General features: G+C 47.0%; 2 protein-coding genes across 6 annotated transcripts in view; one reads left to right on the plus strand and one right to left on the minus strand.

The window, feature by feature from the left end:
* LOC144499519 (gamma-glutamylaminecyclotransferase-like) overlaps window positions 1-12,897 on the plus strand; it is a 28,351-nt gene extending 15,454 nt beyond the window's left edge. For 3 of the 5 annotated variants that reach the window (XM_078221557.1, XM_078221559.1, XM_078221561.1), the window contains one exon: window positions 12,213-12,897. In XM_078221557.1, coding sequence (XP_078077683.1) covers window positions 12,213-12,691 — 479 coding nt within the window. In that variant the 3' untranslated portion in view covers window positions 12,692-12,897. Of the gene's footprint in view, window positions 1-8,816; window positions 8,985-9,080; window positions 9,113-12,212 lie in introns of those variants that run through there. The other 2 variants (XM_078221560.1, XM_078221562.1) reach the window with 2 other exon arrangements.
* Window positions 12,898-15,715: 2,818 nt separating this feature from the next.
* pcca (propionyl-CoA carboxylase subunit alpha) overlaps window positions 15,716-17,258 on the minus strand; it is a 374,693-nt gene continuing 373,150 nt past the window's right edge. Inside the window, exon 24 of the mRNA XM_078221544.1 lies at window positions 15,716-16,160. Coding sequence (XP_078077670.1) covers window positions 16,092-16,160 — 69 coding nt within the window. The 3' untranslated portion in view covers window positions 15,716-16,091. The remainder of the gene's footprint in view (window positions 16,161-17,258) is intronic.

Genomic DNA, 17,258 nt, shown 5'->3' on the forward strand with positions numbered 1-17,258 from the left:
GTTTGCTTCGGAAGGTGCTGGGACTGCCACATTCCAGGACTGGGCGTTAACTGCCCTGAGTTATTTTGGGGTTTTAGCTGTGGTTTAATTTTCACAATACTTTTCACTGTGTGCTATTTTTGAACACTTTTTTAAAAAAAACACCGAACCAACAGCATAAATAGGAACCTTAAATAATTAAATCTTTTGGCAGCATCTATACATTACAGCGTGTTCATTCGCTGCAATGTCTGTGTTTAATATTTAAAGTGGCACAAACAATTCATACAATCTTTGAATTTATTCATGTTATAAACAGTAATATCAAGAAAGACTTTGTGAAGCTCTTGCTGTTAGTGGTATAAAATATATTCATGTATTCAAAAGTTAACCTGACTGGGTAGCCAGGTTCTGTGAATGCTGTTGCTATTTGTGAGGCAGAGTGTTGTGATCGCAGGGACATTGCTCAATGAGTTTTCTGTCAGTAACGAACAGATTGGGCCCTATTTTACCATTTGGATTCTAAGTGCTGGGCGCACTTGAAACTGGGAGTGTTTCAGATCCGACTTTTAGACCCGTTCTCAGGCACCCCTATACACGCTCTGCCTGATAAAATATCGGTGATTCCGAATCGCGTCGCAGAAGCCTGTGGGCGGGGTTTATCGCGCTCGAAACACTGCAGCTCCGATCGGAGCCTTCAACTGCACATGCGCAGGAAAAAAAATAGAAAAATGCTCCCCTGCCACATCGCTCCCAGGCCAGATAATGCCCGGCTTCCACAGACATTTCCTCACCCCCAACAACAGTACTGTCCCCTTTATCCCCCCACACTCCCTGCTACCCAGACCAATCGCGGCCCCCTGCCCCCTTTCCCCCCCCCCCCCCCCCCCGCCCCCGCAATCGCACGCAGAGTGGCAGTGGACCCCTCGTCCGTCCCCCCCGCCCACCCCCACCAAAGAGCGATCTGACCCATCTTCTCCCCAACACAGAGCCATCTGACCTGCCTCCGCCACCCCCCTCGCCCCCCCACACCCCCCAACCACTGATCAGAGTCAGAGAGCCGTCGGACGCTCTGAACTTATTTCTTCAGAAGCTGGAGCGCCCGAATCAGACCTTTGCCGACCATGTCTGTTTCATGCCTAATCTGGACGAACGTGATGGTAAAGGGGGAAATGCCGGTAAGGTTGGGCGTCCAGCCAATTAATTCAATTTAAATGCATTCAAAAGCGGGCTGACACTCGCCAGTGTAGCACTGAGGGAGAAGTGCTATTATTTGGATGAAATGTAAAAGCAAGCCCCTCAGGGTAGCACGGTGACACAGTGGTTAGCACTGCTGCCTCACAGCGCCAGGGACCCAGGTTCGATTCCCGGCTCGGGTCACTGTCTGTGTGGAGTCTGCACGTTCTCCCCGTGTCTGTGTGGGTTTCCTCCGGGTGCTCCGGTTTCCTCCCACAATCTAAAAGACGTGTTGGTTAGGTGCATTGGCCGTGCTAAATTCTCCCTCAGTGTACCCGAACAGGCGCCGGAGTGTGGCGACTAAGGGATTTTCACAGTAACTTCATTGCCGTGTTAATAATACTTGTGACACTCATAACCATTTCGGGCGCGGTCCCGATCGCCGCCATTTTCAGCCATTGGTAAAGGGGGAATGGACGTGGAGGTGGTCACGGATCCCGCTATTGCCTCACACTCAACTTTACCAAGTTTCTGCTCCCAAAAACGGGCACAGCTTGATGGTAAAATCGGGTCCATTGTCTCTCTCCCTCGCTGTCTCATTTGTTCGCTCTGTATCACGTGTACTCTCGCTCATTCCCTCTTTGTCTTGTTCCCACTCTGTCAAGTTCTCTCACTCTGTTGTATTCTGTCACGTTCTCCCTCTTTCTGTTGCATTCTCCTTCCCTCTATTGTGTTTTTTCTCTCTCTGTATCACATTCTCTCCCATCATAAGTTTATAGTTATAGTTTATTTATTAGTGTCACAAGTAGGCTTATATTAACACGGCAATGAAGTTACTGTGAAAATCCCTTAGTCGCCACAGTCCGGCGCCGGTTCAGGTACACTGAGGGAGAATTTAGCACGGCCAATGCACCTAGCCAGCACGTCTTTCAGACTGTGGGAGGAAACCGGAGCACCTGGAGGAAACCCATGCAGACACGGGGAGAACGTGCAGACTCCACACAGACAGTGACCTGAGCTGAGAATCGAACCTGGGTCCCTGGCGCTGTGAGGCAGCAATGCTAACCACTGTGTCACCGTGCTACCCTGAGGGGCTTGCTTTAACATTTCATCCAAATAATAGCACTTCTCCCTCAGTACTACACTGGCGAGTGTCAGCCTGCATTAGGAGCTCAAGTTTTGGAGGGATTTGAATCCATAATTTTCTGCCCACGAAGCTTGGGTTCTACCCACTAATCCATCGGTCACACCCACGTAAAGCAGGCGAGGTGAAGCTACTGGAATTGCAGCAATAGTTTTGCATGCGCTCAACTTCCTACTCACTGACCTACACTGGCTCCCAGTCTACAACGCCTCGATTTTAAACTTCTCATCCTTTTGTTCAAATCCCTCCACGGCCTCACCCCTCCGCTACCTCCTCCAGCCTTGCAACTCTCTGAGATTTCTCATTCAATTTGGTCTCTTGCGTGTCACGCAATTCAATTACTCCACAATTGGCGGCCGTGCCTGAGGGCCCCAAGCTCTGGAATTCACTCCCTGAACCTCTTTGTCTCTCTACCTCACTCTTCTCCTTTCAACCACTCCTTAAGACTGTCATACTTAACTTCATTCCATTCCTGTGAAGCACTTTATGATACTTTATTACATTAATGATGTTATATATTTATATATAAAGGTTGTTAAATTTCAGTAGGTGACAATTTTGTTGCAAACAGCCTTTCCGTGAGCTGACAGCGTCACCAGATGAAATGAAGTTCTCATTCAAACACTTCTTAAAAATTCATCTCTGGGACATGGGCGTCGCTGGCTGGGCCAGCATTTATTGCCCATCCCTAGTTGCCCTTGGAGGGCAGTTGAGAGTCAACCACATTGCTGTGGCTCCGGAGTCACATGTAGGCCAGACCGGGTAAGGATGGCAGATTTCCTTCTCTAAAGGACATTGGTGAACGAGATGGTTTTTTCCGACAATCGACAATGGTTTCATGGTCATCAGTAGATTCTTAATTCTCGATATTGACCTGGATTCTCCCAAAAAAATTCCAAGTGCCGAATTCACATAAATACTGGAGTAACTTTTGCTGTTTTTCTCAGCGGGATTTTCAAAATGTATTCTCCACACTCTGTGTATCACAGAGAGCTTCAGCATGAATCTCGTTAAAAATCCAGGGGTGGAGCCTATTCCTGCTGGAAAGGCCAGCAGGATGGTGCTGAGCGAGCCACTTCGCATGCACCCATCTGCCAGAGCGGAGATCGGCGCATGCGCAGTAGCCGTGCACTGCCGGCCTCCCAATCGCTGGCCATAAGAGCAACCTTTCTTCACTGTCCTTGCCCACCCCCGATTGCTGGCCTTTTGGACGTGTCCATGCCAGCCCCGACACCACCCCCTCCCCGCACAGCCCTGACCCCCTGGTAGGCCGCCACCCCATGGCCAGCCCCAATCGCTGTCCACCCTCCTGCCACCGATCCTAGTGCAGAGTAACAGTGGGACCCAGAGCCCCCCTCCCCCCGCGTTCTCCTCCCAATAAGCCCTGCCCCCTTGACACTGCCCAATGCCTGGTGGGCAGTGCCACAGGGCCAAGCTGGCACTACCAGGTTGGCAATGTCTGGGGGCACCCTCCCCTTACCCGCAACTTCCTGGGGTGGCTTCCATGGACCCCCTTCACTCCAGCGGGGTGGGACCGCCAGCTCCCCGTTAGTGGGAAGCAACTGTAAACCCTGCTGGAGTGGAATGCTCCTGGTGGGGAGGGAGAGGCAAACGGGCCCGTTAATTGGAAGGTAATGAAAATGACCAGATTTAAATCAGCTCCACGCCGATTTCGGGCATGGAGCTGATGATGCTGGAAATCCGGTGGATTTGTCCAGAGATGCGTGGAGGCCATGGCGTCCGGCGGGGAGCCCACTAAACCACCTCTGCTGATGTCTCCCAGCCCACTGCGTTGCTGGAGCTGGGACAATCGCCCCCATAGTTTTTTATTGAATTGAAATTCCACCATCTGCCGTGGCGGGATTCGAACCCGGGTCCCCAGAACATTAGCTGAGTTTCTGGATTAATAATCCAGCGATAATACCACTAGGCCATCGCCTCCCCAGTGTTCACAGAAAGCTTTGATCATTTTGTATTTCTTTTCAGAAGTGGATGTGGGATCGACATCCAAAGAAGTTGTGTGAACAACTTTACTCACGCCCCGCTGTTATTAACTCGAAGGCTGCTGAGTTTCGAGTTCCTACAGTGAATTAATTAAATGTTTTTAATCCTCACAACGACCTTTAGGGCTTGAGGCCTGGTTATCTCCTTTTCGTTTGGCAGTAAGATGAGTCAGCTACATTCAGACTAAAGTTTTAAAAAATATATATTTGAGCCAAGCTCAAGAACAATACTGACCTTGTTTAATTTATTGTTTAAAGAAAGACACCATTGAATTGATTTTGATGTCCTGGTTATTTGAGGATAACTTCCTCTTCAATTTTGAGTATGTGGAACACAGGGAGTGGTTGAGGTGAATGGTGTAGATACAGTTATGAAGAAGCTGGATAAACCCATGAAGGAGACAGAAATAAAAGGATCAGAAACACTAGCATGATCAGTTGGGCCGAATGGCCTATTGGTAAATTTGATGAAGTTGGCATCGCTCTTGCCGCTGAATCACTGGTTTCTGAGCCCAATCCCACTCCAGTGCTCCAGCACTCAAAAGACAAATCAAGGTTGACAAGCCAAAGTGCAGTACTGAGTGCCGCACTGTCAGAGGGTCAGTGTTGAGGGAGTGCTGCACTGTCAGAGGGTCAGTGCTGAAGGAGTGCCGCACTGTCAGAGGGTCAGTGCTGAGGGAGTGCTGCATTGTCAGAGGGTCAGTGCTGAGGGAGTGCCGCACTGTCAGAGGGTCAGTGCTGTGGGAGTGCCGCACTGTCAGAGGGTCAGTGCTGAGGGAGTGCCGCACTGTCAGAAGGTCAGTGCTGAGAAAGTGCTGCATTGTCAGAGGGTCAGTGCTGAGGGAGTGCCGCACTGTCAGAGGGTCAGTGCTGAGGGAGTGCCGCACTGTCAGAGGGTCAGTGCTGAGGGAGTGCCGCACTGTCGGAGGGTCAGTGCTGAGGGAGTGCCGCACTGTCGGAGGGTCAGTGCTGAGGGAGTGCCGCACTGTCAGAGGGTCAGTGCTGAGGGAGTGCCGCACTGTCGGAGGGTCAGTACTGAGGGAGTGCCGCACTGTCAGAGGGTCAGTACTGAGGGAGTGCCGCACTGTCGGAGGGTCAGTACTGAGGGTGTGCTGCACTGTCAGAGGTGAAAATGCAGATGTATGGGATTGGGGGTGATCTAGGAAATTGGATCAGGAATTGGCTAGCGGATAGGAAACAGAGGGTGGTGGTTGATAGTAAATATTCATCATGGAGTGCGGTTACAAGTGGTGTACCTCAGGGATCTGTTTTGGGGCCACTGCTGTTTGTAATATTTATTAATGATCTGGATGAGGGTATAGTTGGGTGGATTAGCAAATTTGCTGATGACACCAAAGTCGGTGGTGTGGTAGACAGTGAGGAAGGGTGTCGTAGTTTGCAGGAAGACTTAGACAGGTTGCAAAGTTGGGCCGAGAGGTGGCGGATGGAGTTTAATGCGGAGAAGTGTGAGGTAATTCACTTTGGTAGGAATAACAGATGTGTTGAGTATAGGGCTAACGGGAGGACTTTGAATAGTGTGGAGGAGCAGAGGGATCTAGGTGTATGTGTGCATAGATCCCTGAAAGTTGGGAATCAAGTAGATAAGGTTGTTAAGAAGGCATATGGTGTCTTGGCGTTTATTGGTAGGGGGATTGAATTTAGGAGTCGTAGCGTTATGTTGCAACTGTACACAACTCTGGTGCGGCCGCACTTGGAGTACTGTGTGCAGTTCTGGTCCCCACATTACAGGAAGGATGTGGAGGCTTTGGAGAGGGTGCAGAGGAGGTTTACCAGGATGTTGCCTGGTATGGAGGGGAGATCCTATGAGGAGAGGCTGAGGGATTTGGGATTGTTTTCGCTGGAAAGGCGGCGGCTAAGAGGGGATCTTATTGAAACATATAAGATGATTAGAGGTTTAGATAGGGTGGATAGTGATAGCCTTTTTCCTCTGATGGAGAAATCCAGCACGAGGGGGCATGGCTTTAAATTGAGGGGGGGTAGTTATAGAACCGATGTCAGGGGTAGGTTCTTTACCCAGAGGGTGGTGAGGGATTGGAATGCCCTGCCAGCATCAGTAGTAAATGCGCCTAGTTTGGGGGCGTTTAAGAGATCCGTAGATAGGTTCATGGACGAAAAGAAATTGGTTTAGGTTGGAGGGTCACAGTTTTTTTTTAACTGGTCGGTGCAACATCGTGGGCCGAAGGGCCTGTTCTGCGCTGTAATGTTCTATGTTCTATGTGATGTTTTTGCATTAAACCAAGGCCCCCATCTGCTCTCGCAGGTGGAAGTAAATGATCCCATGGGCAGTATGGAGGAGCAGGGTAGTTCTCTCCGGTGTCCTGGTCAATATTTATCCCTCAAGCAACATCATGAAAAGCAGATTATCTGATAATTATCATCTTGCTGATTGTGGGATCTTGCTGTGCACAAATTAGCGTCTGTGTTTTCTATATAACAGTTAGGCTTCACTGGCCATAGAGTGCTTCAAGGCGTCCAGCATTTGTGAAGGGTGCTATAGCAATGCTTCTGTTTTCCTTCCGAATAATGATGGAATTCCTCCTTTTGCTGATTTTATTTATTCTATTGGCTGGTTTTGAGTTGACACGATCCCAGATCACAAACACCTGTTGTGTGCCCAGTAACCAGCGCTCGGGGGATTTAAGTTTGACCCATGCCCACTGTTCAAAGCTGGTTACAGATATCAAGCCGTTACGGTTGTGGTTATAAAACTGGTAAATTACACCATCAATTGCACTGCCAACTCTGAACAAAGAACAAAGAACAATACAGCACAGGAACAGGCCCTTCGGCCCTCCAAGCCCGCGCCGCTCCCCGGTCCAGGATTGAATCCTGAATCCAGGATCCCCGCCCAATTTTCCAGCCTATCTACATACCAATATCCTATCCACCGAGCTGTCCCTCACAGCTACGATGCTTTGTTCATCACAACCTATTAACTCACCCCCACCCCCCCATTCCAGACCATGTGATCCCCAGGGAGAGGCGAAAACCCAGAGTGAAAAACCCCAGGGCCAATATGGGGAAAAAAAATCTGGGAAATTCCTCTCCGACCCCCTGAGGCGATCGAAACGAGTCCAGGAGATCACACTGGCCCTGATCGGAAAATGCTTCCCAACCCTAGTCATTTCCACTTCCACGAACACCATATGAATTCCCTGCCCCCGAGACAGGTTCCCAACTATCCGCAGTCTCGCTCTGTACTGGCACCAGCAAGATGATCATAGAATGAAGCCTTGAAACGAGAAACAAGGAACAATTAGCCCGCGCCGCTCCCTGGTCCAAACTAGACCACTCTTTTGTATCCCTCCATTCCCACTCCGTTCATATAGCTGTCTAGATAAGTCTTAAACGTTCCCAGTGTGTCCGCCTCCACCACCTTGCCCGGCAACACATTCCAGGCCCCCACGACCCTCTGTGTAAAATATGTCTTTCTGATATCTGTGTTAAACCTCCCCCCCTTCACCTTGAACCTATGACCCCTCGTGAACGTCACCACCGACCCGGGGAAAAGCTTCCCACCGTTCACCCTATCTATGCCTTTCATAATTTTATACACCTCTATTAAGTCTCCCCTCATCCTCCGTCTTTCCAAGGAGAACAACCCCAGTTTCCCCAATCTCTCCTCATAACCAAGCCCCTCCATACCAGGCAACATCCTGGTAAACCTCCTCTGTACTGTCTCCAAAGCCTCCACGTCCTTCTGGTAGTGTGGCGACCAGAACTGGACGCAGTATTCCAAATGCGGCCGAACCAACGTTCTATACATCTGCAACATCAGACCCCAACTCTTATACTCTATGCCCCGTCCTATAAAGGCAAGCATGCCATATGCCTTCTTCACCACCTTCTCCACCTGTGACGTCACCTTCAAAGATCTGTGGACTTGCACACCCAGGTCCCTCTGCGTCTCTACACCCTTTATGGTTCTTCCATTTATCGTGTAGCTCCTCCCTACATTATTCCCACCAAAATGCATCACTTCGCATTTATCAGGATTGAACTCCATCTGCCATTTCTTTGCCCAAATTTCCAGCCTATCTATATCCTTCTGTAGCCTCTGACAATGTTCCTCACTATCTGCAAGTCCTGCCAGACTCTGCTTTGAGTCTGTGGAGGATCTTGTCACATGATCTCCCAACACCAACCACCCATTCGTCACCTGACATCCTGCAAAGCTTTATTCCTGATTGGATGATTTCGGACTGCTTTTTGCCCCTATCTCTTTTTTTTAACGTAACCTATACAGACATTTGGAGAAAATAAAACACAATAGTTTTTATTGACTTTCTCCTGGATTTGTTGGCATCACTGACCTTAAAAAATGAATCATCAGCCCCTGGATTCTCCAGGCCAGTCCGAGACGTTGGCAACTGAAACCCACATCTGTGAAGTGTTAATCCTCAAATAGAGGTCGCAGCTGGAACCGAACTGGTACAAATGGTGTCGGTTAACCGCAGCAGAACACTATCCGTGGCTATCGTCCAACACTCCCTTCTTAAATCATTCAGTTCCTGCGTTTCATCATTCCTTCTTTGCCACTGGTTCCGAAAGCTTATTTCTGGAGCTTGTTTCATGCCAGACTATGGACGGAGCTTAGAATCATAGAATGGTCACAGTGTATGAGGAGGCTGTTCACTCCCTCCAGTCTGTGCCAGCTCTCTGTAAGTTACTCAGCTGGTCCTGCTCACCTATCTTTTCCCAGCCTACCTACCCCGCGTGCTTCAGTGGCAGATGTACGATGACGTTGAATTTACAGCAGCGAAATGGGCCACTTGGCAAGAAAAATAAGGTGGTAATAGTCGGAGATTTTAACTTTCCCAACATTGACTGGGACAGCCATAGTATTAGAGGGTTGGATGGAGAGACATTTGTTGAGTGTATTCAGGAGGAGTTTCTCATTCAGTATGTGGATGGCCCGACTAGAGAGGGGGCAAAACTTGACCTCCTCTTGGGAAATAAGGAAGGGCAGGTGACAGAAGTGTTAGTGAGGGATCACTTTGGGACCAGTGACCATAATTCTATTGGTTTTAAGATAGCTATGGAGAATGATAGGTCTGGCCCAAAAGTTAAAATTCTAAATTGGGGCAAGGCCAATTTTGATTGTATCAGGCAGGAACTTTCAAAAGTTAATTGGGGGAGTCTGTGGGAAGGCAAAGGGATGTCTGGTAAGTGGCACACTTTCAAAAGTGCGATAACCAGGGTTCAGGGTAAACACATTCCTCTTAGAGTGAAGGGGAAGGCTGGCAGAAGTAGGGAACCCTGGATGAATCAGGATATTGAGACCCTGGTCAAGAAGAAGAAAGAGGCACATGACATGCATAGGCAGCTGGGATCAAGTGAACCTCTTGAAGAGTATAGGGGTGTAGGAATAGAGTTAAGAGAGAAATCAGGAGGGCAAAAAGGGGACACGAGATTGTTTTGGCAGATAAGGCAAAGGAGAATCCAAAGTGCTTCTACAAATACATAAAGGACAAATGAGTAACAAGGGAGAGAGTAGGGCCTCTTAAGGATCAACAAGGTCATCTAAGTGCGGATCCACAAGAGATGGGTGAGATACTAAATAAATATTTCTCATCAGTATTTACTATTGAGAGAAGCATGGATGTTAGGGAACTTGGGGAAATAAATATTAATGCCTTGAGGAGTGTACATATAACAGAGGAGGAGGTGCTGGAAGTCTTAAAGCGCATCAAGGTAGATAAACCCCCGGGACCTGATGAAGTGTATCCCAGGACGTTGTGGGAGGCTAGGGAGGAAATTGCGGGTCCCCTAGCCAAGATCTTTGAATCATCGATTGCCACGGGTGAGGTGCCTGAAGATTGGAGAGTGGCAAATGTTGTGCCTTTGTTTAAAAAGGGCTGCAGGGAGAAGCCTGGGAACGACAGGCCAGTGAGCCTCACATTTGTGGTGGGTAAGTTGGTGGAAGGCATTTTGAGAGACAGGATCTACAGGCATTTAGAGATGCAAGGACTGATTAGGGGCAGCATGGCTTTGTGAGTGGAAAATCATGTCTCACAAATTTGATTGAGTTTTTTGAAGGGGTAACCAAGAAGGTAGATGAGGGCAGTGCAGTTGATGTTGTCTACATAGACTTTAGCAAGGCCTTTGACAAGGTAGGTTGTTGCAAAATGTTAATTCTCACGGGATCCAGGGTGAGGTATCTAAATGGATACAAAATTGGCTTCTTGACAGAAGCCAGAGGTGAAACTGGAGGCCTGTGACCAGCGGTATGCCTCCGGGATCAGTGCATGGTCCACTGTTATTTGTCTTTTATATTAATGATTTGGATGAGAATATAGGAGGCATGGTTAGTAAGTTTGCAGATGACACCAAGATTGGTGGCATAGTGGACAGTGAAGAAAGTTATCTCCAATTGCAACGGGATCTTGATCAATTGGGCCAATGGGCTGACGAATGGCAGATGGAGTTTAATTTAGACAAATGCGAGGTGATGCATTTTGGTAGATTGAACCAGGGCAGGACTTACTCAGTTAATGGTAGGGTGCTGGGGAGAGTTACAGAACAAAGAGATCTAGGGGTACATGTTCATAGCTCCTTGAAAGTGGACAGAGTGGTGAAGAAGGCATTCGGCATGCTTGGTTTCATCAGTCAGAACATTGAATACAGGAGTTGGGACGTCTTGTTGAAGTTGTATAAGACATTGGTAAGGCCACACTTGGAATAGTGTGCAGTTCTGGTCACCCTATTATAGAAAGGATATTATTAAACTAGAAAGAGTGCAGAAAAGATTTACTAGGATGCTACCGGGACTTGATGGTTTAAGTTATGAGAGGCTGGATAGATTATTTCTCTGGAGTGCAGAAGGCTGAGGGGTGATCTTATAGAGGTCTATAAAATAATGAAGGGCACAGATCAGCTAGATAGTCAATATCTTTTCCCAAAGGTAGGGGAGTCTAAAACTAGAGGGCATAGGTTTAAGGCGAGAGGGGAGAGATACAAAAGTGTCCAGAGGGGCAATTTTTTCACAGAGGGTGGTGAGTAGCTGGAACAAACTGCCAGAGGTAGTAGTAGAGGCGGGTACAATTTTGTCTTTTAAAAAGCATTTAGTTACATGGAGGGATATGGGCCAAATGCGGGCAATTGGGATTAGCTTAGGGGTTTAAAGAAAGGGCGGCATGGACAAGTTGTAAACCTCCATGACTCTGTGACACTTGGTGCATTCAGCCTGTGCTGGTACAAGTCAACTTCATTCCATCCTTGCTCAGTTCACTGCCAGAATATCCTTCTGTTCCATTCTCCCTCCAGCTTCTCTCACAGCGGCACAGTGGTTAGCACTGCTGCCTCACAGCACCAGGGACCCGGGTTCGATTCCTGGTTTGGGTCACTGCCTGTGTGCATTCTGCATGTTCTCCCCGTGTCTGCGTGGGTTTCGTCCGGGTTCTCCGGTTTTCTCCCACAGTCTGAAAGACGTGCTGGTTAAGGTGCATTGGCCGTGCCAAATTCTCCCTCAGTGTAACCCGAACAGGTGCTGGCGTGTGGCGACTAGGGGATTTTCACAGTAACTTCATTGCACTGTGAGTGTAAACCTACTTGTGACACGAACAAACGAACTTTACTTTAGCTGACTGCACCATTCACTTCAACCAATCCCTGTGGTAACCTGTTCCGCATTCTCACCACTCTCTGGGTAATTTCACAAATTAGGACAGGTGACCAAAAGTTTGGCCTAGAGGCAAAGCACTTTGGGATATCATGTAGCCACAATGCTGGCTGCTGCCAGTCTTTTCTCTTCTTAATAGCATTGCTAGTTCTTTACAGAAAAATGGTGACACTCCTGTGAAATCCTAGGCTTGTTTTCAAATGCTCTCGCTGGTATCACCTCTTCCTCCATCACCGTTTTAATCCATGTGGTTTTGCCCCTTCTCTAGGCAAAATGAGCGCTGTGTTTGTCTACGGCACACTCAAGAGAGGTCAACCTAACCATCACTACCTGATCAACGGAACCAAGGGGAAAGGAAGATTCTGTGGCACGGGACATACCACTCAGAAGTTTCCGCTGGTGATTGCAAGAAAATACAACGTTCCCTTTCTGCTCCACCTTCCAGGCACAGGGCATGAAGTTGCCGGAGAGATTTACTTAGTCGATGATCAGCTGCTGCAGTTCCTCGATGAGTTTGAAAGTTGTCCACTGCTTTACCAGCGGAGAACCATCGGGATCCGTGTGGAACAGTGGGAAGATAAAGACAACACTCTGTTGGTGAAGCCTGATGTGGATGGTATTCTAAAATGCTTTCTGTACAACACAACGACCTACGAAGAGGACTGGTTAAAGCTTCCTTATTACAACAACTATGATCCCATTGGGAACCCTGATCAGCCAAAGTATGTCCTACGCGAGGATAGATAACTATCAAATGTCAGATAACTCTACACGCTCATTACTGAAGAATGAGAAATTAAATGGCATTCAATTTAAAATATATCCTCTTTCAATACTTGAATCTGAAATCATTAACCTTATATTCTTGAATTCAAGTTCTCAAGCTGTTTAGTTCTGAATGAACGTTTGTTTTAATTTCTGCAGTTTATTAAAATTTTGGATCAATACTTGAATACTTTTCTGTGGCATTGTGTCTATTTATTTGCCACAATTTGCAATATTGAACAGAGATTTGACTGGCCGCCAAATTCTCCGACCTCACTGCAGCGAGAGCGTGGCATGAATGGCAGGTAAGATCACACAAATTATAATGATGTGGAGATGCATTGGACTGGGGTGGGCACAGTAAGAAGCCTCACAACAGGTTAAAGTCCAACAGGTTTATTTGGAGTCACGAGCCTTCGGAGCACTGCTCCTTCATCTGTTCTGATTTGATTTGATTTATTATTGTCACGTATTAACATACTGAAAAGTATTGTTTCTTGCGCGCTGTACAAAGCATATCATCCATAGAGAAGGAAACGAGAGTGCAGAATGTAGTATTTCAGTCATAGCCAAGGTGTAGAGAAAGATCAACTTAATGCAAGGTAAGTCCATTCAAAAGTCTGACAGCAGCAGGGAAGAAGCAGTTCTTGAGTCAGTTGGTACGTGACCTCAGACTTTTGTATCTTTTTCCTGATGAAAGAAGGTGGAAGAGAGAATGTCCGGGCTGCATGGGGTCCTTAATTATGCTGGCTGCTTTGCCGAGGCAGCGGCAAGTGTAGACAGAGTCAATGGATGGGAGGCTGGTTTGTCTGATGGATTGGGCTACATTCATGACATTTTGTAGTTCCTTGCGGTCTTGGGCAGAACAGGAGCCATACTAAGCTGTGATACAACCAGAAAGAATGCTTTCTATGGTGCATCTGTAAAAGTTGATGACTCACCTGATGAAGGAGCAGCACTCTGAAAGCTCGTGACTCCAAATAAACCTGGTGTTGTGAGACTTCTTACTGTACCGATTTATATGGTTAGAGCTTTTGTATTTCTGCACATTACTCAAGTTGAACCCATCATCAAAGTATTGAATTATTTAAGGGAGTAATGTTGGGAGGGCAAATTCCTAAGCACAACTTTGCATGTGTTACCTGTCAGCCTTTAAGTCAACTATTCTGTGTTTTGACCATGAGGTGAGCAGTATGAGCCATAGCACTCGGAGCCCGAGCCAGAAGGGTGTGGGTTCAAGTCCCGGTCCAGAGACCGCAACACATAATTGAGGCTGACACTCCCACTGCAGTACTGACTGAGTGCAGCACTGTCTTTTGGGTGATATAAGACCATAAGACATAGGAGCAGAATTAGGCCACTTGGCCCATCGAGTCTGGGTTCCCATCGAACCAGATGGGTTTTTAAGAAAATTAACAGTTTCATGGTGACCATTACGGAAACTAGATTTCAACCTTCAATTTGAACCCTTGTCTCCAGAGCATTAGCCCGGGCTCTGGATTACTAGTCCAGTGACATTTCCATCATGCCACCATCTGCTCTGATGACCATTGTTTTCGAACACGTGCTTCACTATTTCCTTTAGGGAAGTACATTTGCTGCCCTCGTGTGTTCTGGGCCTAGTTGTGACTCCAGATCCACAGTGATGGACCCTTAACTTTCCACTCAAATGGCCAGACAAGCTTCTCAGCTGTACTCAAGAGGGTAGCTCACCACAGTCTTCACATGGGCAATTAGGGATGGGCAATAAATGCTGACCTGTCAGCAAATAGCCACTCCGCTGCGAATGAATAATAAAATAAACTAATGAAAGTGAATTTCGTGGTACCAAAATCAAAATGGCAGCAGTCACATTTATTAAATATCACCTCCCCTGGAGGAGAGGCAGTGGTATTGTCCTGGACTAGTAATCCGGAGACCCAGGGTAAAGCTCTGGGGACCCGGGTTCAAATCCCACCGTGGCAGGCGGTGAAATCTGAATTCAGTAAAAATCTGGAATCATTGTCGATTGTCTTAAAAACCCGTCTGTTTCACTAATATCCTTTAAGGAAGCAATAAAAGCTGGCCAGCCAGTGATGAATAAAACAAAAGGGAGGAAATCTGCTGTCTGTACCTGGTCTGGCCCACAGCAATGTGGTTGACTCTTAAATGCCCTCAGGGATGGGGAATAAATGTTGGCCCAGCTAATGTCACGCACATCCCATGAGTGAATTAAAAAAATATTTTAACATCAACCTTTGACTGTAATCAATTAAAAATGAGGACGTTTTAATAACACCTCCCGTCCGATAAAACAAATAAGAAGTTTAGTGGCGTTTATCCTGCGTATGAGCCAATTTCAAAAGCCATTTTTCAAAATAGAATCATGCAGCAAGGGAGAGGCTATTCAGTCCATCATGTCTGTGCTAGCTCCAATTTCTCCCACTCTTTCTCCAATGATCCTGCAATTATTTATTTATTTTTCATGTTAATGATCTAATTCCTCTTTGAAAGTTACTATCGAGTCTGTTTCCATCACCGTTTACAAGTGATGCATTTCAAGGGCCGGCACGGTGGCACAGTGGTTTGCAATGCTGCCTCACAGCACCAGGAACCTGGGTTCGATTCCCGGCTTGGATCACTGTCTGTGTGGAGTCTGCACGTTCTCCCCGTGTCTGCATGGGGTTTCCTCCAGATGCTCTGGTTTCCTCTCACAGCCCGAAATTCATGCTGTTTCGGTGCATTGGCCATGATAAATTCTCCCTCAGTGTACCCGAACAGGCGTCGGAGTGTGGCGACTAGGGGATTTTCACAGTAACTTCATTGCAGTGTTAATGTAAGCCTACTTGTGACTACTAAATAAATAAATTTTAGATGTCAACAACTCGCCATTTACCTCAAATCTGTGCCCCTGCGTACTACCTTCCTGTCAGTGGAAACTTGCACACCTTTGATCAACACCGAAATCAAACACAATGTCCAACACTTTCTCCCCACCCCAGTTAGGTGCAAGAGAAAACAAATAGCGATATTTGAAAAGCATTTTTACTCATCTTGGAAAAGCATGCACCAATAAATCTGATGTAACCGTAAAATGTCCATTAACTCTTCTGTGAAACTAGTGATAATGTTTCTATCTGTCACGGGTCAAATATGTTGATTAGCAGCTCAGTATTATGTTACATTTTCATAAATAAAGCCAGGGAATAGCTTCAAAATTCTGTAATGCTACTAGCAAAAATAATTAGATGTGTTTCCTATTCTTCAACAAACAGTAAATATTACTGAAAAAATAAACAGAAAATCCATGGAAGAATGTCTACGGGAGTTTTAGGCTGAGGAGTTAACAATCAAAAATTCGGGGACATGATGTGAAGTAAAATGCTCCTCTGTAGAACACACGTCACTCAAATTCAATAAGAATATCTCCTTCTCCGACCGTGTCTCCCGGTTTGCAGTGCACCTTCGTCACCTGAACAAAATCAAGAGAGGTAGACGTGTTTACAATCTTACACAGGTACCATGGTAACCAATGATCAAAATAATGCTCATAGAATCCCAGTGCAGGAGGAGGCCATTTGGTCCATCAAGCCTGCACTGACAACAATCCCACCCAAGCTCTGTCCCCAGAAACCCATGCGTTTACCCTAGCTAATCCCCCTGACACTAAGGGTCAATTTAGCAAGGCCAATCCACCTAACTCATCTACAAACCGTAAAGAGCAAAAACATTACTGCAACACTGGACCCAACTTACAATTGCTTTTCCAATGCTCATCGTTCAATTCTAATTTTAACAGATGTTCATAGTTAATGTGATTTATGTTGTCATGCTACAGCTATATAAAGCCCGGGTTAAAGCAGGCCTGAAGTACTGTGAGCAGTTCTGGACACCACATCTTAGGAAGGACATAATGGCTTTGGAGGGAGTGCAGCATATATTTACGAGAAAAATACCTGGACTCCAAGGATAAACTTGCAGGGAAAGATTACATAAACCAGCTTGTACTCCCTGGAGTGCGAATGTTTTCATGGTATTAAGGGGAACAGATAATGTAGATGAAAACTATTTCCTTTAAGGGTCTAAGACTGGGGACATGGTCTCAAAATTAGAGCCAGAACTTTCAGGAGTGAAATTAGGAAACATTTCTTCACACAAAGGTTGGTAGAAGTTTGGAATTCTCTTCTGCAAATGGCAATTGGTGCTCGTTCAATTGTTAATGTGGTACAGTGGTGAGCACTGCTGCCTCACCGTGCCAATGACCTGGGTTCATTCCGGCCTTCGGTGACTGTGTAGAGACTGCACGGTCTCTCTTTGTCTGCATGGGTTTCCTCCCGCAGTCCAAAGATGTCAGGTTAGGTGGACTGGCCATGCCAAATTGCCCCTTAGTGTCCAAAGATGTGTCGGTTTGATGGATTAGCTACGGTGGATGTGCGGGGTTACGGGGATAGGGTGGGGGGGAAAGGGCCAGTATAAGGTACTCTATCAGAGAGTCGGTGCAGGTTCAATGGGCTGAATGGCCTCCTTCTGCACTGGAGGGATTCCGTGAAATCTAAGATGGATAGATTTT

This window comes from Mustelus asterias, chromosome 10 (assembly GCF_964213995.1).
Source record: "Mustelus asterias chromosome 10, sMusAst1.hap1.1, whole genome shotgun sequence".
NCBI lineage: Eukaryota > Metazoa > Chordata > Chondrichthyes > Carcharhiniformes > Triakidae > Mustelus > Mustelus asterias.